Genomic DNA, 25,791 nt, shown 5'->3' with positions numbered 1-25,791 from the left:
GATGGACCCATTGAAATTCACCTGTTTCACCCTCTCACCCAGTTCAGGGTCCTTCTTCCAGGATCTCAGAGAAGCTGACCTCCAGGCGCTGGCTCAAGGCCACGATGTAGGGTGGCTCCATTTTTATCATCATTAGCGCGTTTCTCCTTGCCTTGTACTTGGTCTTTCTCTGTGGGGTGTTCCAGGGGACACACCAGACAAATCTGAGTCCTCAGACCTTCAGAGACCTTCGCGGTTCCCCCTTTCTCCATTTCATCTTCTCTGGGACCTTCCAACTCTTTGGCCATCTCTGTCATACTTCTAGGACTCCCTGTGGTCTGGTCTCCCTCTTCTAAAAACCAGACAAAACTTATCATCCTCCTCTCTAACTCCCGTCTCCAGCTTGACCCCCTTGATGCTCCAGACGCAGCCTGGCCCTGCAGTGGATCAGCGGTCCCCCAGTCTGACTTGGACCAGCATCCGTGGACCTTGGGTGGCCCCCTTTTCTGCAGCTGTGGCATCTTTTAGACTTATAACACCCGTGTTCCTCCAGAGCCTCCATGGTGTCTTCAAAATAAGTTTCAAAAGGCTTTAGTGTTCATGAATCTTACGGGCTTGGTAACCCTTGGGTCTAATTAATATCTGTTTATCCTCTAAATACTGTCTGTCATCAAAGAGAGATGAGATCATCTTAGGGGACAGGAGGGCAGCGTTCAGTCACCCTACCCGAACCATCAATAGCAAGCCTAATGATGATCAATTCTGGTTGTTTTTCTCCGTTTTGAAAAATTTCCCCCACTTCTTCACTTAGGTTAGAAGAAAAGGGCAAAGATTTTGGGGTGAAGAGCTTGCATTTTAAGTGGCAATGTTGTGCCCTTGCCCTCTTGGGGCTCCCCCAGGGAGGGGACAGAGCGGGTGGGCAGAGAGGACTGTGGGATGATGATTTGTCTGCATGTTTCCACAGGCGTGGCATCTTCATTACAAACTCCTGCATCCTGACTGCATTTCTAGCAACCATATATTTTTAGCAATTCATCTTTCTCATGTTAAAAGGCTATGCGGTTGATAAATAGCCACATTGAAATGTTCCCCTTAAAGCTAACTGCTCTTCTGGTATGGTTAGTTATAGAGTATATTTTGTATATACTGTTAGTCTGTTGAAGAGTTTGTTCTCTTGTCACTTTAGAGTCTTCCTCCCCTATAACATGCACATATAGACACATGTCTTGCAAAGGGGACCTAGGTCTGTGTGACTAAGCCAGCTGGAAGAGGATGCAGAGTAGGCTGGTCCCCTCTGCTGCTCCCTCTTTGCCTGCGTTTGCCTCCTCCCTGTCAAAGGCAGTTTACTAAGCTCTGCGGTGCAGGGCACTGTAGGTGCTCATTTGGGTAGTTGTACCTTTCTTTGTTCCAAAAAGGATGTGAGGTGGATTACAGCACAGCAGATTCAAAAGTAATGCCAAGGTTGGGGGCAGGAGGAAATAGCTCAGTGGTAGACTGCGTGCTTGTGTGCACAGGTGCTGGGTTCAATCCGCAGTACCTCTGCTAAGCAGGTGGAAAGAAAAGTAATGATGAGGTTGGGATGAAGGGGAAAAAATATTTAAAATGAAAGTGAACTGAAGCCAGGAAAAAGTTGTACACGGAAGGCGGGCCGCGGGTCCCGTGTGCTTGCAGGGAGCTCCTGGGCTTACCAGCAACATCGCGGGAAGAAACAGGCTCGCGCGGCAGCTCATCATGTGATTCAGAGCGTAAGCTGTGAAGTTACAGGGACCTGCGTTCCAGTTCAAGTTCTGGCTCCCTTACTTGGGAACTATATGCTTTTGAGACGTTTTAATCTCAAGGAAAAAAAAAAAAGTTCTTATCAAAAAAAAAAAGTGGAAAAATTCTTATCTTTGCTAAGCCTTAGTTTACTCTTCTGTAAAGTGGGGTTAACAGTATCAATCTCATAGGGTTATGGAGAGGATGAAATATCATAACATGTATTAGAATTTAGCACTGTATCTAGAATCTAAAAAAAGACTAAGAAATGGTAGCTGTTAATGTTATTACTAACATAAATTGTAACATCTAAGAGATAAAAGCATGTTGCATTAGGAGAAGCGTGGCTCTTTGAGTCCTGAGAGCTGAGTAGGGGTTTCCCCTGAAGTCTCCATGAGGACGCTGAGGTGTGGTGACAGTGTGCTCACCTCTCTCAGTTCATGCGCAGCACAGGGACCAGTCTCCTAGGCTGATCCATCTCCCAGGCCTCATACACACCCCAGGGTAAGCCGTTTATTCATCCCACAGACACTCATTAAGCACCTGGTACATGCAGGCACCTGACATCAGATGTCACCCCTGCCTTCGGGGAGGAGGTGACAGGACATGACAGTGTTGTGTGAATACAAGATCCTTGTGGCAGCTCTGGGGAGGGACAGCCCACCCAGGCTGCAGGGGTAGGGGTCTGAACTGACCTGGGAGGTAGTAGGTGGAATCACCAAGGCCAGGGGGCAGCCTTGCAGAGGGAACCATGGATGCAGATGGTGCGACCCCTGAGATCAGAGCACATCCAGGGAACCCTGCTGGCTCGCCACTTGCAGTCCTGGAGGTCGGGGATCGTGGTGAGAGGTGAGACTGGAGGCAAGGCCCGGATAAACATGGGCTTTGTATGTTACGCAAAGGAGTTTGAATTTTACCCCAATGGTACCCAAACTGCTGCACATTAAAACCACCTGGGCAGCTCGTCCAACGCCTGGTATCAGGCTGCATGTCGTCCAATTAAATCACAGCATCTGTGGGCAGGAGCCAGGCATCAGTACTTCTGGAGGACTCTTAGGTGACTCCAGTGTGCAGGAGGCTCGGGAAGCACTCAAGGTTACGCTGGTAAATCAGCTTTTCTAGGGCCAGGAGGGAGAAGTTTTGGTTTGTGGCATTTGCCCATTTCCAGCTCGACATGACTGAACTTGGAGCTGTGAAGAGGAGTGCACACAGCGGCTAGTGAGCTGCAAGGAGCTGGCTCCCCCGACACCCTGGATGTGGCACTAAAGGGTTTCATGGGGCGGGTGGAGGGTGAAGATCGAAGGTAGAGACATCAGGTGGGGCAGTTGCAAGGATCCAGATTAGTGAGGCCGGCAGCTTTAACTGGGGGAGGGGGCAGGGAGGGGCGGGGAGAGGTCTGGAGATGCTGTTGGTGACGCTGGGACCCTCTTGAGTGCCCATGGGGTCTCTGCATCAACTCACTCAGCCGGGCGGCCTTGGGACTTCAGTTGGTTTTCCAGCCGCTCCCTTAGGTTCAGCTTGGAGTCTTGAGGATGGAACCTGTGACTTTCAAGACCAGACAAGAGTAATTGGCTAAGTGTCTGCCTGGCCCTGGGGGAGGAGGGTGGGTGACGGGGGAGGAGGGAGACTGAAAAAAGCAGCGTGGCCAGTTCCCGTGTGCTGGGATCAGCAGTGGTTTCATTCTATCCTCGACTGAAGCTTCCTTGAGGCTGTGACACACAGTGGCCTAAGGAGTAGGTGACACCGAGAGGAGCGATTCGGGTCCGTGTCAGAGCCGGGCAGCGGCGGAGGCAGGGCCTGGGTGGGGAGGCTGGATGTGAGGCCTGAGGCCATGGGACCAAAGGGTGATGGAGGGAGGATGCCCTCCCAGAGAGCAGCCCAGGCCCCCTCCTGCCCACAGCCCCGTCCACCTTAGGAGGTGAGGGGGATGCAGCTGGGGGCAGCCTGGGCCTGGTCACCGAGTGCAGTGTGGATGCCGCCCCCAGGGCCACTCCTGTCCTGCTGCCTTCTTTCCTCACAGGCATCCTAACTCCGAGCAAAAAGGGAACAAGGAAGATAAGTAGAAACCAGCACTTTTCAAACTTCAGCGTGTAGAGTGTGTGTGTGCGCACGCATGCACATGTGTGCACTTGCGGGAATTACCTGGGGGCTTGTTAGAACACAGAATCTTGGCCCCACCCCCAGAGACTTTCATTCAGGAGGCCTGGGGTGGGCCCACATCTGCATTTCTAACACACTCTCAAGGGACGCTGATGCTGCCGGTCCAGGGACCACACTTTGAGAACTGTTAGCGGCAGGGATCCTTTCTACCCCTTTACTGTGCTGGTCCTTCACTGTGGGTGGCGCCCTTGACGTCTCAGTGTTTGTCCTCAACAGTGACTTTGGACTAACTGCTATGGGGGATGGGAGCAGGCCTGTAGGGGTCCTTCCTCGCCCTGACCACAAGGAAAATCTGGGGTGAGGGAGACAAGCTGGAGGCACGACCAGGGCGGTGCTCTGCCCTGGGTCTGGGCTGTGTCCTCTCCTACTGTGGGCTGCTGCGTCCGCTCTGGTCCCCGCCTTCCCTGAGTCCTGCCGATGCAGTCGAGGGCCTGCGGCGTCTCACCCTGGTGGCTGCTTGTTCTCAGGACAAAGGGCACACTCTCCATCAAATTAATTTGCACTTGTGCTGACTTGTTAGAAACATGTAGGTGTGTTTGTGGGTTTTCTGCGGTGACCCCGATTGGTGGTAATCGTCCAGGGCAGGGAATTCAGGGTCTCCCGTCCCTTCCCATCTTCCTAGTGCCATGGAGACCCGAGGTGCCTGGCTCACTTACTCAGGCCGGGACTGGGTGTGCAGTTTGTAATGGGACTTAGGTGATGTTTACAATGGGCAGTTTAGAGACAGAGATGGGACACTCCTGAGTCCAGTCGTCTGTGACCACACTTTCCACCCGTTTAGAAGAGGAAACTTTGGGTTATGACTCAGGGAGGTGACGTCTGGGGATAGAACTTGTCACAACGAAAAACCAGGCTCCTGAGCTCTGAACTTTGTTTTCTGATTCTCTTCTTACTTGTTCCCATGGAGCAAGCCTAAAAGCAGCCGCGGCTTATCCCTGAGGCCGGGCGACGTCTTGTGTGACTGACAGACCGACACAGAGCAGGCAACCCCCTCCCCGGGTTTTCGTCCTCAGGGGTCCCTCAAAAGGTGGCTGAGAGGAGCGTGGACCCGCTTTCCACCAGCACCTTCCTGGTAGGCTCAGAACAAAGACAGGAGCCTGGGTGTCGAACTCAGGGGCTGTGAAGGTTTTGGGGATTAGGCATGTGGCATCCCGTCCGCCAGGAGTCGGGGGTCATCAGGAAAGAAGGGCGAAGTACATGCAAAATAAAGCTGTTCCGGTTGAGCCTGTGTTGGGCTCTCCCACTGGTTAACAGCGAGATGCCTGATGTTAGATGCCTTATTTTGCAGACTCATTTTCCTTGGTGACCAGGTTTCTTAGGACCAAAAGGAATCTGAGACTTTATTTGTAGACTTTATTTGTAGAGTCATTTCTGTGGACAAACCTAATTCCAAATCTGTTGCTGAGAGACTAGCTTCCCAGATGGGTTCTTTCCTCAAGTATGAAGAGTAACGGACGCGTTACCCGCTGTGGTAGGAGCTATGAAAGAACACTCCGCACGTGTTCAGCAATGGCTCCGTCTGAGGATATGGATGAATCCAAAGACACCACTTTTACACCCTTCAGGACCAAGCAAAATGAAGCAGTATGTTTTAAGAAACTTTTTATCTTGAAATGATTCCAGACCTACAGAAAAGTTGTAAGAACAGCGCAAAGTGCTCCCGTACGTGGTTTACGCAGATTCACTAAACGTCAGCTTCTTGCCACATACGCATATGCTGTTATTTATTTCTGAACCAATTTAGCACAGGTTGCATACATTGTATCTCTTTACTTCTTAATGTTTCAGGATGTTTTTCCGAAGAGCAAACATGTTCTCTTACCTCACCACGGGTAGGTCCAGGGTCAGGAAGTGGAACATAGACCCAGTACTTTAATCTGATGTGCAGTCCAGACTCCGGATTTATCGATGGTCTCCGTGATTAATGTCCATCATGACTCCTTCTCCCCTTCAGTCCAGTATCCACTCCAGGATCACATCCTGCATTTAGCCATCACATCTCCAGTCTCCTTTAATCTGGACCGGTTCCTCCGCCTTCCTGTCTGACATTGACATTTTTGGAGAATGTAGGCCTTCTTTTTCTGTAAACCAAATGTTCCTCATTTGGGAGTTTCCTGGTGTTTCATTACAATCAGGCTCAGGGTATGGAACCCTGGCCAGCATGCTGAGCGACCACGTCCTTCTCCGATGGCCTTTCCCACCTGGAAGCCCACGGTGTCCCCCTGCCCTTCATTAGTGATGCCAATTTTGATCACCTGGGCAAGGGGTTCTTCAGTTTCTCCACTTAAACTTAATCTGTTTTCCTTTTCAACTCATAAGCAATTTATGGGAGACACTTTGAGACCATGCAAGTATCCTACTCCTTCTCAAACTTTCCCTGAAGATTTATGGTCAATGCAACAGATTTTGTGATTTGAAGTCTTTGGAAGGGTTCCTTCACATAGAACCTGAGAGTCGTATATTTCTTAAATATCTTTGCTTTTCTCCCCACCTCTCCAAACGGGCTTGGAACCAGATGACCCGAGTTTGACTTCATGCTTTGTACCGGGTCACGTTTTCACTTTAATATTTCATGTTTTTAAGTTATAATGATGAAACTTTTAATAAAAGTGACTTTGAAATATTTTTAAAAAAGAAATTTATGGTCAATGGATGATTTTTGCTAAACAGCTCTTTACCGTGACAGGTATAAGATGATGATTTCTCACCACTCCCTTCGTATTTATCAGTTGGGATTCCACTGTGAGGAAGAGCCCTCTCTCCTTCCCACCCCCCACCACCCAGCTGGCCACCTACCCAGCTAACCATCTGCCCATTCACCTGCCCACCCATCCATCCATTCATCCACCCGTCCACCCATCCAGCCAGCTCTCGTCTGTATAGACGCATGGATTCCTGTTTTATTCATCAGGTTATAATCCACTACTGTCCTTGTATCATTCGTTGCTCAGATTGTCCCAGATGTGTCCAGGGAGAGCCCCCCTCAAACTGGCTCCAATACCAATACATAGTTTTATGTTTGTTTTTTAAACTTCCAGTATTAAATAAGTAGTTCTTAACAATAAGGAAAATTCCTTTGCAGGTAGTTATGATAATTCAGATTTGGGGGCAGTCAAGGTCCCTGGGGTTGCAGAAGAGGCTGGGAGCGGTTTCTCTCTCCCGGTTGGCTTAGCAGCACCTCTGCACCATGGAAAGGTTTGTGGATTCGACATGGGCCCCATGGTCTCCCCTGAAGTTTGTCTCTGTCTTTGGAGGAATTCCAGCTGGCGTGGTCCATCCTACAGTGAGGATTGGGCTGCAGCAGAGCCAGACTCAGGGACCTGGGTTTGGGGCCTGGCTGACTTGAGCTGTGAGTGGGCCGCAGAGGGGCTGAGGGGCTGCTGCAGGTGGCCTGGCTGGCAGTGCGAGGACCAGTGGGAATACCATCACGTCCTGGGTTCGCAGGGAGGGATGGATTGCCAGTGTTGTTTCTCTCTGATTTAGGTTGGCTCCCATCATCTGAGACTCAACAGAGGCCTGGAAGCCAACGCCCCTGCTTTCGACAGGTAGGGTGGTCCGGCACTGGCCCGAGGCTGTTGTCCTTCCTCGCATCAGACAGCAGCGCCAGGGACAGGGTGCAGCTGGAAAGGGGGGTGCCCCAAATCTGGACTCTAAATCTGCCTTTTACTTTGGTTCTTTATGCAGAAAAGCAGTTTACAAAATGGAATTTTTACTTGCTCTCAGGTTTCCCTGAAGTTTCACTAATAAATGTTCAGGTAACACTTTGCAATTATTTTATCTCATTAGTTCCTTCTGCAGTGAAGCTTTATCTATTTGTCCTGGTTAATAAGGGAGCATCTAAACTATAGGATATTTGTATGCTGGTTTGTTTTTATTTTTAAAGCAATATGTCCATAGGCCTTAAAAAGTCACAGTATAGGAATGTATAAAGGAACAAGTGGACATACCCTTACTCCCAATTTCCACTGTTAGTTTTTTATATAGCAGTATCATTCTAGAAAAAATTCTGGCTTATACATAGTTCATATTTTAAAATACAAATTAGGGGGAAGGGTACAGTTCAGTGGTAGAGTGCATGCTTAGCATGCACAAGGTCCTGGGTTCAATCCCCAGTACCTCCATCAAAAAATAAATAAATAAATACACAAACAAACAAACAGACCTAAAACACAAATTGGATCATAGTACACTTACTGCTTTACAACTTACTTAAGAAAAGCCACTGCCAACCTGAACTATTAGTCATTTGTACTTGAGACAGCTAATAGCTTCTTAAAATATTTGTTTTTTACTCTAAATGCTAATTTAAAAAGTTAATGGATATAAAAAATTCTCAAAGTCATTTTTTAAAGTATTTTAATCATTCTGTCCGAAGCTACCTTTGGGCTTTAACTTTGCTTGCAGTCTTCTTATTGACCTTAAGACTGGGAACACCAGCCCAACCGTGACCCCCTAATTAGCATATTACAAACAGGGCACGACTTAGTTCTGGGCGGCTCTGACTCCCCACCTGAGCAGGGCCTGCTCTGTCTCCTTGTATCAGACCGCAGGCCAGGATGCACCTTCTTCGGGAACCAAAAGAGCCCCAAGGGACCAGGCCAGGCATGTTCTGTTTCTTCCAGCACCTTCCCCAGGGGCTGCCATGTTGCACAGCTCCAGGGACAGTGCGCAGCCTGCCGGCTTGTGCAGGGACCCTGATGTCACAGATCTGATCGAGCCCTGCATCTTCCCCGGGGAAGGGCTGCAGACAGGGCAGGGCTGCCAGCAGCATGGCCCTGGGAGAATTCCTCCTCCTTCTCCTCCTCACCTTCAGCTGTCTGCAGAGGAATATAAACTGCCCACTTCGGATCCATGTTCTCCTACACAGTGCTATTCCTTCGAGTTAGTAAGGGAGCCTTTCTTCTCTTATCGGGCTAAAAATGGTTCTCATGTGATAATTAACTTTTAAAAATTCCATTTATAAAAGAAACACGTTATTGTACAAATTTGGAAAATAGAGAAACGTTTAAAGAAGAAAAGAAGATTAAATCACATCGAGTTCTACCACTTTAACATTGTGATGTATTATCTTCCAGTCATTTTTTTCCCTAGTTTTAGGCATAAAGTTCTTACTGTTAAATTAATTCTGCATTTGCTTTTTGCATTGTGTCTTTTTACTGTTTTTTAAAACTATATTGAAGTATTTCTCACATTATTAAAATTATAAAGTTACTTTTCAAAAGCTGGCGATAAAAGAGAAGTATCAGCTTGAGTCTCTCCCTCCTGTTTCAAAATGTGTATTTAAAAATCGTCTCTGGTAGACAAGTAATTTTCCTTAAGACTGCAATTTCATTATACCTTCTTGCTTAGGTTAAACATCATGATATGCAGCACTTAGATGAAAAACTTAGGCACTGAGGAGGATGGCTCTCCTACCAGTTTTTCTAGTTTTGAGAAGGTACCAAGTGAAACAGATTAACTTCAGAGATATGCACATCACATTTATAAGGCTCTGTTAATGAAAGGCCAGGCCGGCTGTTCTGGATTTAATGGGGAGCTTTATAGAAAGCCTGGCGTACCCTGTGTCTCATACTACAGTGCGTTTAGAAGTCTGATGTGCCTTTTGTGGGGAACAGCTCATCCTGAACCTACTGTGCTCAGAAGGTCCCCTGAGGGGTGGGGAGCGGGCATTGGGAGGCGCGTCCATGTGTGTCCTGTGGACATGGTGTCACGGCACTGCCCTGCTCTGTTGCAGGCATATGGTGCTTCTGAAGGAGCAGTATGGAAAGCAAGTGGTTGTGAACCTGCTGGGGAGCAGAGGCGGAGAGGAGGTGCTCAACAGAGCCTTCAAGGTAACCGGCTTCACCCTCCTACCCGCCACCCCCTACCCCTCTACCACCCCCCACCGTCCCAGGGCGGGGGCAGGGCATGAGGGAACCCAGGGACCCTGCTGAGGGCAGGGACTGGAAATGACGGCACTGCTCTCACTGTGTTTGGGGAGGTTTTTTCCATCAGAGCTTCAGCATTAGGTGATTTGGGCTCCTGATAAATGAAGTTCAATTTTTGTGAAGCAGTGATTGGGAGAATTTGCTCAAAATGAGAACAAGACATCCCCCGTCTCCAGCTGCATTTCCTGCAGTGCTCCCCACTGGGGCATGGAGGACTCGGGCTGGCCGGCCTCCCCACTAGCTCTCTCAGGCAGACACATTGACACACACACACACACACACACACACACACACACACACACACACACACACACACACACACACACACACACACACACGTGTATGCACGTGCACACATTTGTTTGGGCTTCACCCCACGTATCCCTGACCAGCTCAAGGAGCCAGAGTCCCTCTTCCCTCGCTGGTCTGGCCCCGCTACTGGCCGGCACCTCCTGATAAGTTCACACAAACACCCACAGGGCGTTTGTGCCTCAGTGACTCTTCAGAACCTCTGCTCCGTCTAAAGCAAGCAATCTTATGTGATTTCCTCCTGCTAACTTGGAGCCTTCAAATCCTCCATCCTTGTGGACTGCCTCTGAAAGCTGCTCCCTGTGCCAGCTTTCTGTGGGCTCCCAGCTCTGTTCAGGGGCAGTGCAGGGAGACACCCTGGACAGGGGAGGAAGCAGTGAGCAGGGGCTCTGCCCACCTCGCTGGCCTGCGTCTCTCCCTGTTCCCAGTGGTCCTGGGTGGTTCAGTCTGCTGTGGGCAAAGCTGCAGGATGAGCTGTGGGCTGTGAGCCTCCACCATCCTTTCCCAGCTGCTCACATGCCCCACTGAATGGGAAAAAGCCCTCTGGTTGTTCAGAGCTCAAGGAAGCCCCTTATGGAGAGAGTCTGAAGTCAGACATCGCTTCACAGGAAGCGTGTTCTCATGGTCCTGGCCCCGGCCGGCCGGTGGAAGCTGAATCCTGCTGAGTGCTCATTTCCCTCTGCTTAGGAAAGCCATGTGCTTGGAGCGGAGACTTTCTGGTGGCCAGTTTCATTTGGCCAGACCTGCTTTTCCTGTTTGGTTTGTTGCTATTGGCAACAAGCTCAAGAACTGTCTTCCCTCCCACCAATCTTGGCAGCAGTGTTGGCAGCTTATTTTAAGGAAGAAGACAGAAGAAAGAAACCTTAAGAATCTTTCCCCTTTATGCCTTGATTCTGGGGAGAGGGGGTCCTAAGCATCCCCCTCATCAGCTGGTGGACCCCTGGGTGGGACATGACCGCAGGCCCATGGCCCGGGGGGGAGGGCAGGTGGGCGGTAAGAGGCGACACCACCTGGAGGAAACCAGGGTTGTGGTCCCAAATGGGGTGTCACACGGAGGGAGCTCACTCTGCCATCCCCAGGTCCACGTACCAGCAGCTGGGCTGTGACCCCCGGGTTTTCAGGCCGCAAGGAGTCAAGGCACTTGCTCCAGAATGTGCAGCCACCAAGCGCACTTCGCAGCTGGGCTGACTCCTCCACAGCAAGACCTTTCTGACGGCGTCACTGTGCCCTGATGTGCATTCTAGCGCATGGTGGACGGACGGCCCCTGAGTCGTAGGGACCTGGCGGTCTGAAGTCCTTCTTAGCCCTTCAGGGTCATTAGACTCTGGCTGGGCGAATGCTGGACAAGTCCGACCTGAAGCCACGCAGGAGGGCGTGGGTCGGGGATGGAGGCGGGGTGCCCTGGGAAAGCAGTGCTTCACCCTTTGCTGCAGGGCTGTCTGCTGAGAGTGCTGAGGAGTTGCCGGCTGAGGTTCCTTGTGTGGAAGGGAGGCCTCTGCCGGCGTACCATGCCCCACTGGCACCCGCTTGCTGTGCTTCCCCAGCTCTGGCCCCACCCTCACCCCAGCTCCCATGCTGTTCCTGGGCCTCTGTCTCCCCAACCCTGGGCTTCCACTGGGCTGCACCTCGCATCACGGGGTGGTCCAGAGGACCCGTGGGGAGACTTGGCCGCCTCTGAGCACACCCTCCCGGAGGCTTGGCTTGACAGGATGGGGCTGGTTACCGGGGCAACGGGAGCTGGATTATGAGCTGCGCTGCCCTGTACCTGATGCGCCTTGGTGCTTGGGTGCCTGCAGAACAGAGCGGTCCTTCCCCCATCAGCGCCCTCCAGAGAGCCCTGCAGGAGGTGATGTCAGTGCAGGGGCCCTGGGCTGCCCCGGGGAGCCACACTCGCTCTGGCTGTCTTTTGTCCAAGGTGGTCCTTCTGCCCTTCTGCAGGCAAGACCTCCTTTATGGTTTTGTCCCCAGGGCCTTTGTTCTGTGCTGCCCTTTTCAGGTCAGGGCTGGTGAACAGCCTAGTCGCCCCTAAGCCTTCAAGCTAAATGCTCTGCTCTGTTGGGTGATGCGGTAAGCTGTTCAGATGCCCTGCCACCTTCTCCCTTCCCCTTTCAGAAGCTGCTCTGGGCTTCCTGCCACGCCGGCGACACTCCTATGATAAACTTTGACTTCCATCAGTTTGCCAAAGGTGGGAAGCTAGAGAAATTGGAGAACCTGCTGAGGCCCCAGCTGAAGCTGCACTGGGATGACTTCGACGTGTTCACCAAGGGCGAGAATGTAAGTCCACGGTGAGTCTCGCCTGCGTCTTGTCCCTGTGCTGGGTGAGCCGGCAGGGGCTCTCCTGGGCGCATGCCCTCCTCTGCTTGGAGTTTCCAGGGCTGCAGGCCAGTGACGTTGGGCACTTGGGATCCAGCCTTCTCCTTTCCCTTCCTACAGTCAGACATGCTTTTGAATTCTGAGTAGAGGATAAATCATGGTTTTCTGGCAAAATAAATGTGCTGATGGGACTAGGTTAAACTGTGGAGTCAGGGTGACCATATACCTTATCATCCAAACTGTGATGAAAGCCGGGGGTGGGGCAGCTGGCATAAACCCGATTGCCCAAGGAAAGTGGGATGTGGCTTCCTTACTCAGAGTGGAGGAGAAAGAAGTCGAGCTTCCTCAAATCAATGCAGTGGACCCTCACTATTCCCAGATTCCGTATTTGCAAATTTGCCCGATTGCTAAGGTTTATTTGTAACCCCAGAATCAGTACTCTTGGAGTGTTCGCCATCATTCATAGACATGCTCAGAATGGTGAGAAATTCGAGACGCCCGCTAAGCGGTCCTAAGCCTGAGAAGGCCGTGACACGCCTTAAGAGAATCTTCGCTTAAGCACGAGTTCCAGGGCTGAAGGTTGAGGTGTCATTGTGAACGAATCAACAATATATATTAGGTATCTTTTGACAGAAACACCCACAGAGCAAGGTTACAGATTGATTAGCTGATGCAAATATGTGACCACAGGACCTGCCCCCATGTTCCTCCAGGAGTAGTGACTTGGCTTTTGTTACTTTGCTAACAGTTTGATTCACTAATAGTTCATGGACAACTTTCTAGAGCATAAGTATGGTGAGCAAGGGGAACTGACTGTATTTATAGCGCCCCGGGTGTGCAGGCTGCTGAGAGTGTGCTCTGGGGGTCGGCCTACCCGTAGCAGGGCTGGGGCCCCCCACCGCAATGTGCACCATTGAGCCCCCACTGGGGTTCTGTGGAACAGACAGGGCTGGGCAGACAGCTTAGGATCAGTTCATCTACATAATTCCAGCACTCTGGGTGGGGGGCGTTGGGCTCTAGGTGGCGGGTGGGCTACCAGGGAGGAGGTGAGGGGTTGTCTCTTGGGACAGGTTTCCTTGGGGGACCACTGCTCCTTCCAGCAGAACTTGTAACCATTGGCGTTTCTTGTTTCCCTAAGTTTGCAGAAAGGCACTTTGCGGATGAACTGTCTGGACTGCCTGGACCGAACCAACGCGGTGCAGAGCTTCATCGCCCTCGAGGTCTGTGTCTCGGGCCATCCGTGTCCTGTCCTGTGTTTTTTCAGGGGGACAGGCTGGGCTGAGCGCCCTCGTTGGCAAGATGAGGGAGGCATCACTGGGCTAACTTTCTAAGTGTTGGGGGCAGGGGGCAAGGATGTGCCCGGCATATAGAGTGAGGTCTCCCTGGGTGGCTGGCCTGCGGGAGCTGCGATATGCCTTTGACCTGTCACATGCACACCTCCTCACACTCTCTGAAATGCATCCCAGCCGTGGTGGCCCAAGGGTGCCACCCTGAGAAACGGTGGTTGTATGTATGATTGTTGTGAGTATTCCGTTGGATGAAGGCAGAGTGAGGCTGGCTGAGAAGAGGCTGGGTTTGCAGCCTGGGCGGGAGACCTGCATTTGTCTCTGTGGCCCACTGCCTGGGTGACCTCTCCTGGCTCACCGCTGGGAGGAAGGGCGGGGTCAGCGCCGCCTGCGGCCCACCCCTTGCTGTCTGGCCCTCTGGTAGTGGAGGAGAAGGGGAGGAGTAAGGGATTCAGAGGAGGGCTGGGTGATGGGTAGATAAATTTGGTGTGTGGTGGCAGGAAGCCCCGTTCTCTGCTGTGAGGAAGCCTTGTCCTCTGGAGGCTGCAGACTAACCCACAGCAACATGCTGAGTGGGGAACTCATGGGGATGGCGCTTGCTGGTGTCCCCTAGGCGACAGTGAGGCAGCTTCCAGGTGAGAAGTCAGTGACAACTGTCTCTTCTCTCCCAGGTCCTCCATCTGCAGCTCGAGAGCCTCGGACTGAATTCCAAGCCCACTGCCGACCGCTTCGTGGAGTCCTTCAAGGCAATGTGGTCTCTGAACGGGCACAGTCTGAGCAAGATGTTCACAGGCAGCCGGGCCCTGGAAGGCAAGGCCAAGGTAGGGGCCGGCCGAGGGGCAGGGTCGGGGGTCTGCGCAGGCCCCTCTCACGGCCTGTCGTCCGGCCCGTGGCAGGTGGGGAAGCTGAAGGATGGGGCCCGGTCCGTGTCTCGCACTATCCAGTCCAACTTCTTCGACGGGGCGAAGCAGGAGGCCATCAGGCTGCTGCTGGTCGGGGACGTCTACACCGAGGAGTCTGCAGACAGGGGAAGGGTGCTGCTGGACAACCCGGCCCTGCTGGGTAAGGCAGCCCCCGCTCCACCTGGGGGGAGGGGTGTCTGGCTGTCCTGCTGCCTGGAGGGAAGACTTCCCAGCCAGCCTTCCCACCCCTCACGGAGCCCCAGAATCCCATGTGGTGGGGGGCGGGCACTGCCCTGAGCTGTAGGGCAGCAGGAGGGAGCTTCTGTGCTTGGAATCTGGCCCCTGACTTCAGCTCCATCAGCCTCACAGTCTGACCAGCTGATCTCAGCAGCTTTCAGCCATGTTTTGTATTTGATGAGATGATCAGTCAGGTGCAGCCACAAGAGGAAGCAGAGTGGAGGCTCAGAAAAAAACGAGGTTATCATACTCAATCCTCAAGACAGGAGGCGTGCCATGTGGGGCCCCATGGAAACCCCCAGGGTGGCCAGGAGGCAGCAGAGTGCTTAGGCCATGGCCTTTATTGGGGTTTCCTTTATTGGGGTTTCCGTAGGAAAGTCAGGGCAAGGTAGATAATGTAGGATGGGCTAGCTTGGGTAATTTGGGGGGCTTTGGGCTCTACGGATGGGCTCTAGTTGGGTGGTACCTGGTCTTGGAAGGATTCATTGGCCAGGGAACATCGTCTCCAGGGTGTGCCAGCCAGAAAGAGGAGGTGAGGCCCCAGATTGGTGAGTTTGCACATTACAGGCTCTGGCTGGGTCTGAGAATTGGCTTAGCCCCAGGAGGGGCAGTCTCTCCCCAGCCAGAAAGGCTTTGTAAGATGTCAGACACCACGGTCAACAGGAGATAAAACTGTATCCACGATGGCAGCCGTCACTGTGGTCCCTGGGCTCCCGTGAACGCTCGCTCCTCTACTTTCTAAGTTGGAACAATTTTCCACACTGAGAGGAGGGGAGAGGTTGGGAGGGTCCTGCAGGAGTCAGCGTGCTCCTCCCAAAGTGTCTTTGAATGCCAACTCGCCCCAGGAATCTTTGTTGGCCCACATGCGTTCCTGGCCCCGTTGCAGGTGTCCTTTGTGGAGAGTCTCCCATGGGGGCGGCCTCCTGTTCCCAGTAGGGCCCCAGGACCCTGTGCAGGTCTCCCAGGGATGGAGATGCCTTCCCTCTCAGGGGCAAGACTATCCTGATTCCCTCAATAGCTAGAGATTTCTTTCTTCTTTCTTTCGAAATTGAGATAGATTTGGTATGTAGCATTGTGTTAGTTTCAGGTGTACAACAGAACAGCTCGGTATTTGTACAGTCGGCAAAGTGGTCACAGTAAGTCTGGTTACTTACCATTCATCGCCACACGTGGTTACAAAAGGTTCTTCTTGTGATGAGAACTTCTAAGAACCACCCTCTTAGCACCTTTCAAATATATGATACAGCATTGTTAACACAGCCGTGCTGTACTTTGCATCCCCAGGGCTCATTTATTTTATAATTAGAGTTTTGGAGTTTGTAGCATCATCCACTGCAGCCTGTGGAAACTCTTTTCTGAATCTGTGACTTCATTTTTTTAAGTGTGCGTGTGTGTGCGCACGCGCGTGCGTGAGTGTGTGCGTAAGACCGTACATACAAGTGAGGTAGAGGTTTCTTTGGGAAAACTTTAGTGGCATCTTATCCTCTAGAGCCTGCACACATTATAGTTTCTTAGAAAAGAAGGGGAAACCCGGCATTTTTTCTTTTAAAAATGTATGAGTCTTGTTTTAGAAATTGTTGGTGTTTTTGAAAAATTAGTTTGCCCATGCTTAAAATAGTTCCACACTCCTTCTACTTTCATCCTTCCGTCATTAGGGGAACTTTTATTTGGCTCCCAATAGCCAAGGTGATGTTTGTGTTGACCCTGGAAACCAGGCCTGCTCAGGAAAAGTGGAAAGAAACTCTGAGTTTCGTATTATTAAATAGCCAAGTAAACACGACAGAGATTTGGGTTGAGTCATTTGTTTAAAAAGTGGAATATATTTTGGCTATCTAGAGGATGGACGTGGTTCAGAGTAACGCTTTTTTAAAGGCTTCAGTCTGAAGTAAAACAAACAAAACAGAATATTTCATGCAACAGAATGCAGGATGATAGGTGGGAAATGCAAAGATGGGTATCAGGCACTTAAAGTTACACATGTGTATATTTTACCAGGGAAAGTTGTGGTGTCCACTTGCTTGAATTACCACGGGATTGTGGAGCGATCCCCAAGGATGGGATTCCCTGGGATCTGATGCCTCCGTGGGTCTGGCTGGGATAAGGGTGTGGAGGGGGAGCATCTGGTTCTGTGTTTTCATGACATAATGGAAGTGCCACAGGGAAGTGTTCTGGTCATGGTGGTTTTCAGCCTCTTAGCACCTTCGTCAGGAGCGTGCGTTGGTCCATATTGATGGGATCCTGCATCCCTCTGTGACACGGAGCCTGGCCATGTTTCTGGGGGTGCGTGGGGTTTGGGGGTACAAACATGCCCTTTCTATGCCTCCTGACAGTGACTCCCAGGGTCCTGAGAGCCATGTCGGAGCGCCAGGCGGAGTTCACGCACTTCAAGCCGGTGCGCGTTGCCGTGGGCACCTGGAACGTGAACGGAGGGAAGCAGTTCAGGAGCAACCTGCTGGGGACGGCAGAGCTGGCCGACTGGCTGCTGGACGCGCCCACACTTTCTGGAGTCACCGAATGCCAGGGTGAGTGTGGCTGCTGCGGTGACAATGAGGCGCACACCCAGACACCTGTCCGACCTCTCCCCCAGGCGGACTTGTGAAGTTTGGTACTTGGTGGTCTCACTCTTTGAAACATGTAGAAAGCACTGTGGTCTAACTTTCCAGCACACGCTGATGCCTTCTCTTTCCCAGACGTTTGGAAGGGTTATTAAAGCAGTGAATCCCTTTTCTCTTCACATGTAGAGATTTTGCAGTTTTAGGTTTTGATGATTAGAACCTTCTTGTTATAAGGAGGAAGGTGCTGGGCAGAGCCAGGCACCGACCCAGGACATCTGTCCCTGCCTTTTCCCAAACCGACCATGTCAATACACAACTGCTTTAGAAGTCGTGAGAGCATTTGTGTACCTTTTAAGAATAATTCAAGTTTGACAACTCACTTTTTGATTTATATCATGCTAGGTAATGTTTAATGGCCTCAGAACTCAGGATTCAAACACATTTTCTCCAGTCAGTGTTTATCTAGGGCTTTGCTTTTTCTTGCTCACTTGAATTCTGGAAAGACTCGGGGTCCAGTTCTCTGCCTGTTGGTGTGCAGTGGTGGAGGGCGGGTCGGCTGTGCGTACGTCCTCAACAGCTGTGCTGGGGGGTGCCCAGAGCCCCATCTCCAGCTGTCCAAGCACCGGCTGCAGGGGTTGAGGGTGGGGGGTTGGGGTGGGGGAGAGCGTATATGTGGTTCGGGGTCACTGGGATGGCTCAGGCAGCTGAATGTCAGAAGGACACAACTGGAGGGCAGTTGGTGCAGGGTTTCCATTAACCTAAGCTTCCCTGTTAAAGGGAGCAAGCAGGGGGAGGGTAAAGCTCAGTGGTAGAGCGCGTGCTTAGCATGCACAAGGTCCGGGGTTCAATCCCCAGTGCCTCCATTAAAAAAAAAAAAAAAGGAACAGGGAGAATGGATGAGGAACACCTCTGCTCACTGTGCTTCCTGTAAACCAGGCATTTCTGGGGCAGATTTCATCAGAGTGGGTCCCAAGCAGGGCTGGATGTCCCCTTCTCTGACCACCAGGACAACAGTGCCCTGGGACAGGACCACAGTCAGTCATTAATCCAGCGAGGCAGGCCCAACACCATGAAAAGTCCTGAGGGGCACATAGAAGAGTGAGCCCCGGCTGCCCCTGGGGACCTTAGGGTCTGGCTGGTGGTGGGGTGGGGTTCATCAGTCCAGGCCCTTTACACGTGTCATCTGAGAACTTACTCTTCTCTACCGCCCTGCAAGGTGGCCCTTACTGTCCTTTTTTGCAGAGGGAGCAGCAGAGGTCTGGAGCGGTTAGTGGTGAACCCAGGATGCAGACAGGGAAAGGCCATGTGCACGGTGGGAGCAGGAAGGGGGTCGGCTTGTGGGGCTCACCGCATGGTCTAGAGAGGCCACCCAGGCGGTGGGATGGCGGGCCCATGACTTGGCCAACTCAGGCCTCACGGGTCTGATTTCCTTCGTCTTCTGCTTGTTCCGCAGATGAAAGCAGCCCAGCTGACATATTTGCCGTGGGGTTTGAAGAGATGGTGGAGCTGAGTGCAGGCAATATCGTCAATGCCAGGTAGACAGCGGGCCTGGGGCATCGGCTGACTAACCCACGGCCCTCGGCACGTTGGTACTGCTGAGCGTGCCCTGGCCCCATCCTCGCAGACTGCTCCTCCCTTTTCCTCCTTCTCTGCTGATGAAGGAAATGGAAGGAAGGGAGGGCTAGGCTCAGTATTCCATGAGGTGCTGCTGCCTCGGCCACGTATGCAGGCTGATTTGTGCTGTGAGTCAGCACGCGTGAGCCCAGAGGGCAGGGGCCGATTCACGTTTCCTGGGGAAAGTAAGAGAGCATGAGTGTAAGTGATAAACTAGGTACAAAGGAAGAAAACCACTGGATTAACATCTGGTATGAGGTCAACTGGACTCTTTCCTAGTTCATTGCAAGGAATTTTCTGAACAAGTAGCAAAACCTGCTTCTATGGAGGTCTGATGAGCAAGGCCCTGGGCTGGGTTTCAGGTGGCAGGGGTTGGGGTGGCGCACGTGCTGTGACGTGTACAACACAGCCAGAAATATGCGGATGGTCCCCCGTGGGGGTTAAGGCGTGACGCTGGTGCAGGAGTCCAGGCGGTAGGATGTCGGTCGGTTTGGTAAAAAGAAAGAACTAAAGGCTGGAGGAGTTTGTGGGAGGGAGAGCCTGCTTCCAGCTGATGGCAAACAGCATCCTGCTTTTCTCTTGTCCAGTACCACCAACAGGAAGATGTGGGGTGAGCAGCTTCAGAAAGCCATCTCACGCTCTCATAGGTACATTCTCTTGACTTCGGCACAGCTGGTGGGCGTCTGCCTTTATATCTTTGTGCGTCCGTACCATGTCCCGTTCATCAGGTAAGAAAATTTCGTTGACAAACATCTAGGGGTACATGGGACTGTTTTATTCTGAATTCCTTTTCCCCTCCTTCCCGCAGCAGGAATCAGGACCTGCCATTATTCTAGGTAAATGTAATAAACCCCCCAGGAAAACCCAGGCTGAATAGAATATTGTTTAGCATTTAAAAAGCCACAATGGAAACCTTCTAACTCAGGAAGCTGGACCCTGTTAGGAGGGGGTTTCATGGTCATTGTCACTCAGGCTCAGTTTTGCACAAGGAAAGGGATTCCCTGCTGAAGTGTTAGACGGGAAACCTCTGACCGAGAGCCGGGTAACTCATCGGGAAATGCCAATTCTATTGTCTCTTTTTAAAAGAATTCTAAGTAAGATGTGTGGGCAGACACTTCTACCACTGTCATCCCATTACTGAGTGCCCAAGTGACAGCTTTGTGAATGTCAGAAAGGGAAACCTTAGGAGAAGGGTGTCTTTTAGGAAAGGGCGTGTGCGCGTGGCGTTGGAACGTCTGTGAGGGACTCCCCTTCTCCCTCAGCGTCTCAGAGCCTCTCTTTACTCCCTAGCCTCACATTGTTACAGTGTCCTCCGGTCTCGCTCTTTGCCAACACCAGGCGTCCAGCCGGCCCCTTAAGCCCAAAGGAGTCGCACTTGGTTGAGCACCTCTGGGGAGTCAGAGGACCGTGGGCGTGCCCGTGGCAGCACTTGGGGAGCAAGGCTGTGCTGTGTTCACAATCCTCTTCTGTGACGTTCGGGAAATGCTAAAGTTCTTGTCCCCCACTTGGGGAAGTCTGGCAGGGTCCACAGTGAGTGGGTAAAAGTCATTCATGGTGAGAGTAAAGGTGAGGTTAGGGTCGGAGTCAGAGATAGGCTGCGAGGAAGGAGTGACGCCCTGGGAGGGGCTCCGCATTTCCCAGGTGTCGCCTCAGGTCCTGACACCTGTGTCCTGGGCCTCGCTCTCCTTCAGCCTCAGGCTTGCTGAGCTCACACACCTGTTGGCAGGTCATCCCCATACCTTGTCTGCTGGGTGACAGTCCCAGGGAGCAGGTGGAGGCTTCAGTCTGTTCTTCCGCGGACCTCCGTGCTCCTTTGTTTTTTGGGTTTTTTTTTTTGGTGGAAGGGAGGTATAAGATTTATTTATTTGTTTATTTATTTAACAGAGGTACTGGGGATTGAACCAGGACCTTGTGGATGCTAAACATATGCTCTGCCACTAAGCTGTACCTTCCCCCACACTCACTTGTGTGCATTATAAGTTGGCATTTTAATGTGAACAGCTGGCGTCTCCATGGAAACCCCCCCCCCCAGCCCAGCACAGATAGCTGGATAGTTCCTTTTTCCTAAAACGCGTTGATTACCTGATGTCACATCCTGTGCTTTGCAGGAAAGCCGCCCAGGGTGGGGTGGGGTGGGGTTGGGGGCGGTGAAGCCCAGGCTGCTTCTGCTGCAGTGAGAGCGGAAGTGAGTGGGATGGCAGTGATTCAGCTCCACGCGGCTTTGTGAGGTGCTTCTATGAGCACCCTGGAGCTGGGGCTGTGGAGAGGGTGCCATTGACACCTATGGGGCCATTACAACAGTAAGAGGAAGGTCAGGAGTGACATCTGAGTTGATGGCAGTCATGCCATCACCATGTGGCCTGGCTGCTGGAGATGCGATGAAACAGGCTCGGAGCTGATGGTTTTGAAATTCTCGAAGCTGCAAGCCTCGTGCTGCTGCTCGGCATTTTTCAGTAGCAAAACAATTTGTGCTTTTCCTTTGGAGCCATGAAGAAGTCCCTCCACGTGCACACGTTCTATGTTCCAGGGATGTGGCGACTGACACGGTGAAGACGGGCATGGGCGGAAAGGCCGGGAACAAGGGCGCCGTGGCCATCCGCTTCCAGTTCCACAGCACCAGCTTCTGCTTCATCTGCAGCCACCTGACTGCCGGGCAGTCCCAGGTGAAGGAGAGGAACGAGGACTACAGGGAGATCACCCAGAAGCTGAGCTTCCCGACGGTGAGCAGCGTGGCATCCAGGGACGGTGCCACCAGTAGCGGGTGGGGCCGGGAGATGGGGCGCGCGCCAGCCCCCCACTCAGGTCAGTCCCACACGTGGTTTTCTGAGCTGCTAATACGGGCAGGCAGTCGGGGACATGACCTAGGAGGGTCCCTGCCCCTAAGGGCTCAGCCCTGGGGGAGGGGAAGTGACCAGGGCTTCTGCAGTAGAGGGGAGCAGGGGGTCCAGCCCCAGAGTGTCTGTCCCCCGGTATCTCTGTACGTTTCCTAATGTCCTCACATGCCCTGCATTTTCTCACTCTAACTCAACTTTATGGTCGGGGAAAGAAAACCAGTGTGTTTGTACTTTGTCCAAGTTGGTGAAGAACATTTGAATCCAAACAGCATAAGACTTGGTTTTCTTGTGATTCCCACATACATTCTGCTGGGGCTCAGAAAAGAATACCCCTTTTTGAAACCAGTGAATTCTTGACCCAGGAGCCCTGGATCCAGGTCTGGTCTCACCGTTGCCGATAACGTGCATCATGCCGCCCTCTAGTGATGGTCCAGGGGTTTTCATTCTGAAGCCTTGGGATCTTTCCAAATTCAGATTTGAATGTTTTCCTTCCTGTGCAAAGCTGATGGCCTGCACACCTTCAGCCTGGGGCAGACACCTGTTTCCCAGCAGTGAGGGCAGACTTCAGCTGTTTCTGCCGCCGAGATACAGTTGGGTGGCTCATGGAGCTCTTACGTGTGAGGTCAGATCTGTTAAAACTCACATCCTGTTCACCAGGCTGCGCTCCAGGCAAAACTTCCTTAGTTTTCATTAAGAAGTGCTGTAATCCTTGTTGTAGTTTTTAACTTCTTGGATTAGAAAAGAAAGAAATGGGTTTGGAAATTTGCAATTGTAATTTTTCCAGATTACGTAGGGCTGATATTTTCTTTGGATTGTCTATGTAGTTAAAAAGAAAACTTCAACACTTCTGACTTAAAAAGTGCTGTTTTACTAAAAATAGACTTATCATATGATCCAGCCATCCCACTCCTGAGCATATATCTGGAGGAAACTTTAATTCAAAAAGATTCATGCACCCCAATGTTCATAGCAGCACTATTTACAGAAGCCAAGATATGGAAGCAACCTAAATGTCCATCAGCAGATGACTGGATAAAGAAGTTGTTACACACACGCACGCATGCGCACACACACACACACACACACACAGTGGAATACTACTCAGTCATAAAAAAGAATAAAATAATGCCATTTCAGCAACATGGATGGACCTAGAGATTATCATACTAAGTCAGACCAAAAAAAATTCCATATTATATCACTTACATGTGGAATCTTAAAAAATGGCAGAAATGAATTTATTTACAAAACAGAAACAGACTCACAGTCATAGGAAATAAATTTCTGGTTCCCAGGAAGGAAATGGGAGGGGAGGGATAAATGAGGAGTTTGGGGTTTGCAGATACTATAACTACTATATCTAAAACAGATAAACAACAAGGTCCTACTATTTAGCTCAGGGAACTATATTCAATATCTTATAATAACCTGCAATGATAAAGGATATGAAGAACTTTATATATATGTGTGTATATATATATATATGTATTTATATAAATAACTGAATCACTAAGCTGTACACCAGAAACTAACACAACATTGCAAAATCAACTATAATTCAATAAAAAAAGGATTGGATGGAAAAGTGGTGTTTTAAAATAGTAACCCTGGGACACATTCAAAATAATTAAAGGGTTTAAAATACAGTTTTTTTCAACAACAAATATTGAGGGCACCTGTAAGGTAATACGCTATACCTGTGCTATCTAATAGAGTGGCCACTGGCTACAAGTAGCTATTTCAATGTAAAATATGTAAAATTAAATAAAACTAAAAATCCCTTTGTCACACCAGCCACATTTCAAGTGTTTGATGGCTCCGTGTGGCTGGTGACCCATTCTGGATGGCGCAGGTGGAGAGCATTTTCATCGCTGCAGAGTGTTCTGTTGGGCAGTGCGCTTTCATTTGACTGTGATGATGTCAGTTTTGTCCGGAGTACGGGTGTGGGTTGGGGGAGTGGAAATACCACGTAGTGTAGTAGAACAGAAACAGATTTTTGTAACTTAGCAGATCTGAGTTCTTTATCATGCACTAGCAGTGTAACCTTCAGCACATTTTCTGAACTTTTTTTTGTAATCTAAGAGAGCCAATAGTGTGTGCTTCCCAGGGCTGCCGTGAGGACATGTGCCCCGGAACAGAGCCCAACGTTGTAGACCGTCGACCCTGTGCTGCTCCTGTTTTTGTGATTCTGGAGGGAAGAGAGGGGAAGATGTCAGGGCTCTCCAGGGCTGGACAATGGGCACAGAGTGACTGGGCAAGATCGGGGGTGGGGGGTGAGATGGAGGATCACAGGGTGAAAATGTATAAAATCCACCATGTTCTACGAAGTTGCATGTCCTGAGCATTTATACTTATTTTCTTAAGCCTCATCCTCATAACACTGAAGGCTTGGGTAGTTCTTTTTAGGATACAGATACAACAAAGCAGGAGACCTGATGGTCCGGGTCCGATCGGCAGGGTAGATATCGGTGGTTATGCTCCCCTTAGACTTGGAGCTTTCTCCAAACCACTGAAAAACACTACAATTTTAAAAGTAAGCCATGTGAAAGTTCTTCAGTGGGTTATGGGATTAGTGAAAAATTAGATGCTCTAGCAGACTTTTCTTTTTAAGTAACATTTGAAGAAAAAAACCTGTGCTTATTGTCTGTGCGGTCAGTTCTCTTTTCTCCCGCCTCCCACCTTCCTCACAAGTTGGGCCAAATCATCTTTTTTTTTTTTAACAACTTAGGGAAGAAACGTTTTTTCTCACGATTATGTGTTTTGGTGTGGCGATTTCAACTACCGCATTGATCTCACTTACGAAGAAGTCTTCTATTTTGTGAAACGCCAAGACTGGAAGAAGCTTCTGGAATTTGATCAGCTACAGCTGCAGAAATCGAGTGGAAAAGTGAGTAGTGCTTTTAAAATAGTTTTTAACAGCCGCTCCAGCGTGGAATAGCATCTCCTAATATACATACTGGTGTTCGCAAATTCAGCATCTGATTCCGATACGGTGGAAAACATGTGCGGCATAGGAAGTTAGAGGAATGTGAGCATCAGTCCACACGCTTCCTGTCCCTCCTCTCACTGGCCACAGTCAGAGGCTGTGTGTCTTCTCAGGGCCAGAGGGGCCATCACTCAAAAGGACAGGGGACACACGTCAGCCACCACAGGAGCTCAGAGCTTGGGAGGCTCTCTGCTGGTGCCCTGTGGTTGGAGGGGGGTCAGCTGTCCCTTCATCCTACAGACAAGCTGAGCCCCTGGTCCAGGGTCTCCCAGTGAGTTAGTAGCTGCATCAGTTTGAGTCAGAGCTGCTTTCAGAAGGCCCCACGCCAGCATCTGAGCGTACGGCTGGGTGAGGACGTGATGTGCGTAGTCCCCCCCGCCTCATACTCAGGGCGACGCTCGTAGGCACGGCTGTGTGTCAGACACGCTCAACCAGCAAGTGACACGCTGGACTGCTCAAAACACACCGATTTGTACATACAATCCTCAAGACCAGCCCACAGATGAGGTATTACACCCATTTTATAGATTAGAAAACAGGTCAAGGTCAAATACCTTGTCCAAGGTCACACAGTCAGTGTACAGAGCTGTGATACAGCCCAAGACTGTCAAACTACAGCGCTCATACTCCCCCTGTATAACCCAGCGCAGGTTTTTAGTGCCTCCTTAGACCACGACGTGATAGGAAAGATTCAGTTACAGGGTCTGTCCTCGGTTCTTCAGGTCACACCGGCCAGCCTCCACATGACTCGAAACTTATCTTCTCCAGATGACACTGTTGGAAGCCTATTCGCTTCCTAGCAGGACAGGTCGAGGGGAGGGAAGCACAGCAAAATTCCATTTCACTTTTGAAAATGCAGCAGGTTAGATGGTGAGGAAGGGGAAGTTAAGGTCCCTCCTGCAGCAAGATTTGGATGTTCTTACAGGTTTTCTGT

The 25,791-nt window shown here is 50.8% G+C and overlaps 1 protein-coding gene across 6 annotated transcripts in view; it reads left to right on the top strand.

Moving 5' to 3' along the window:
* SYNJ2 (synaptojanin 2) overlaps positions 1–25,791 on the top strand; it is an 89,852-nt gene that overhangs the window by 47,395 nt on the left and 16,666 nt on the right. For 5 of the 6 annotated variants that reach the window (XM_074368076.1, XM_074368080.1, XM_074368078.1 and 2 more), the window contains 11 exons: positions 7,378–7,439; positions 9,629–9,725; positions 12,243–12,415; positions 13,582–13,663; positions 14,401–14,550; positions 14,626–14,791; positions 17,199–17,390; positions 18,877–18,958; positions 19,625–19,765; positions 21,565–21,757; positions 24,600–24,758. In XM_074368076.1, coding sequence (XP_074224177.1) covers positions 7,378–7,439; positions 9,629–9,725; positions 12,243–12,415; positions 13,582–13,663; positions 14,401–14,550; positions 14,626–14,791; positions 17,199–17,390; positions 18,877–18,958; positions 19,625–19,765; positions 21,565–21,757; positions 24,600–24,758 — 1,497 coding nt within the window. The remainder of the gene's footprint in view (positions 1–7,377; positions 7,440–9,628; positions 9,726–12,242; positions 12,416–13,581; positions 13,664–14,400; positions 14,551–14,625; positions 14,792–17,198; positions 17,391–18,876; positions 18,959–19,624; positions 19,766–21,564; positions 21,758–24,599; positions 24,759–25,791) is intronic. The other variant, XM_074368077.1, reaches the window with a different exon arrangement.

The sequence above is a fragment of the Camelus bactrianus genome, chromosome 8, assembly GCF_048773025.1.
Source record: "Camelus bactrianus isolate YW-2024 breed Bactrian camel chromosome 8, ASM4877302v1, whole genome shotgun sequence".
Classification (NCBI taxonomy): Eukaryota; Metazoa; Chordata; class Mammalia; order Artiodactyla; family Camelidae; genus Camelus; species Camelus bactrianus.
Note: the sequence above shows the minus strand (reverse complement) of the source record. Positions and strands in the feature narration are given on the sequence as shown.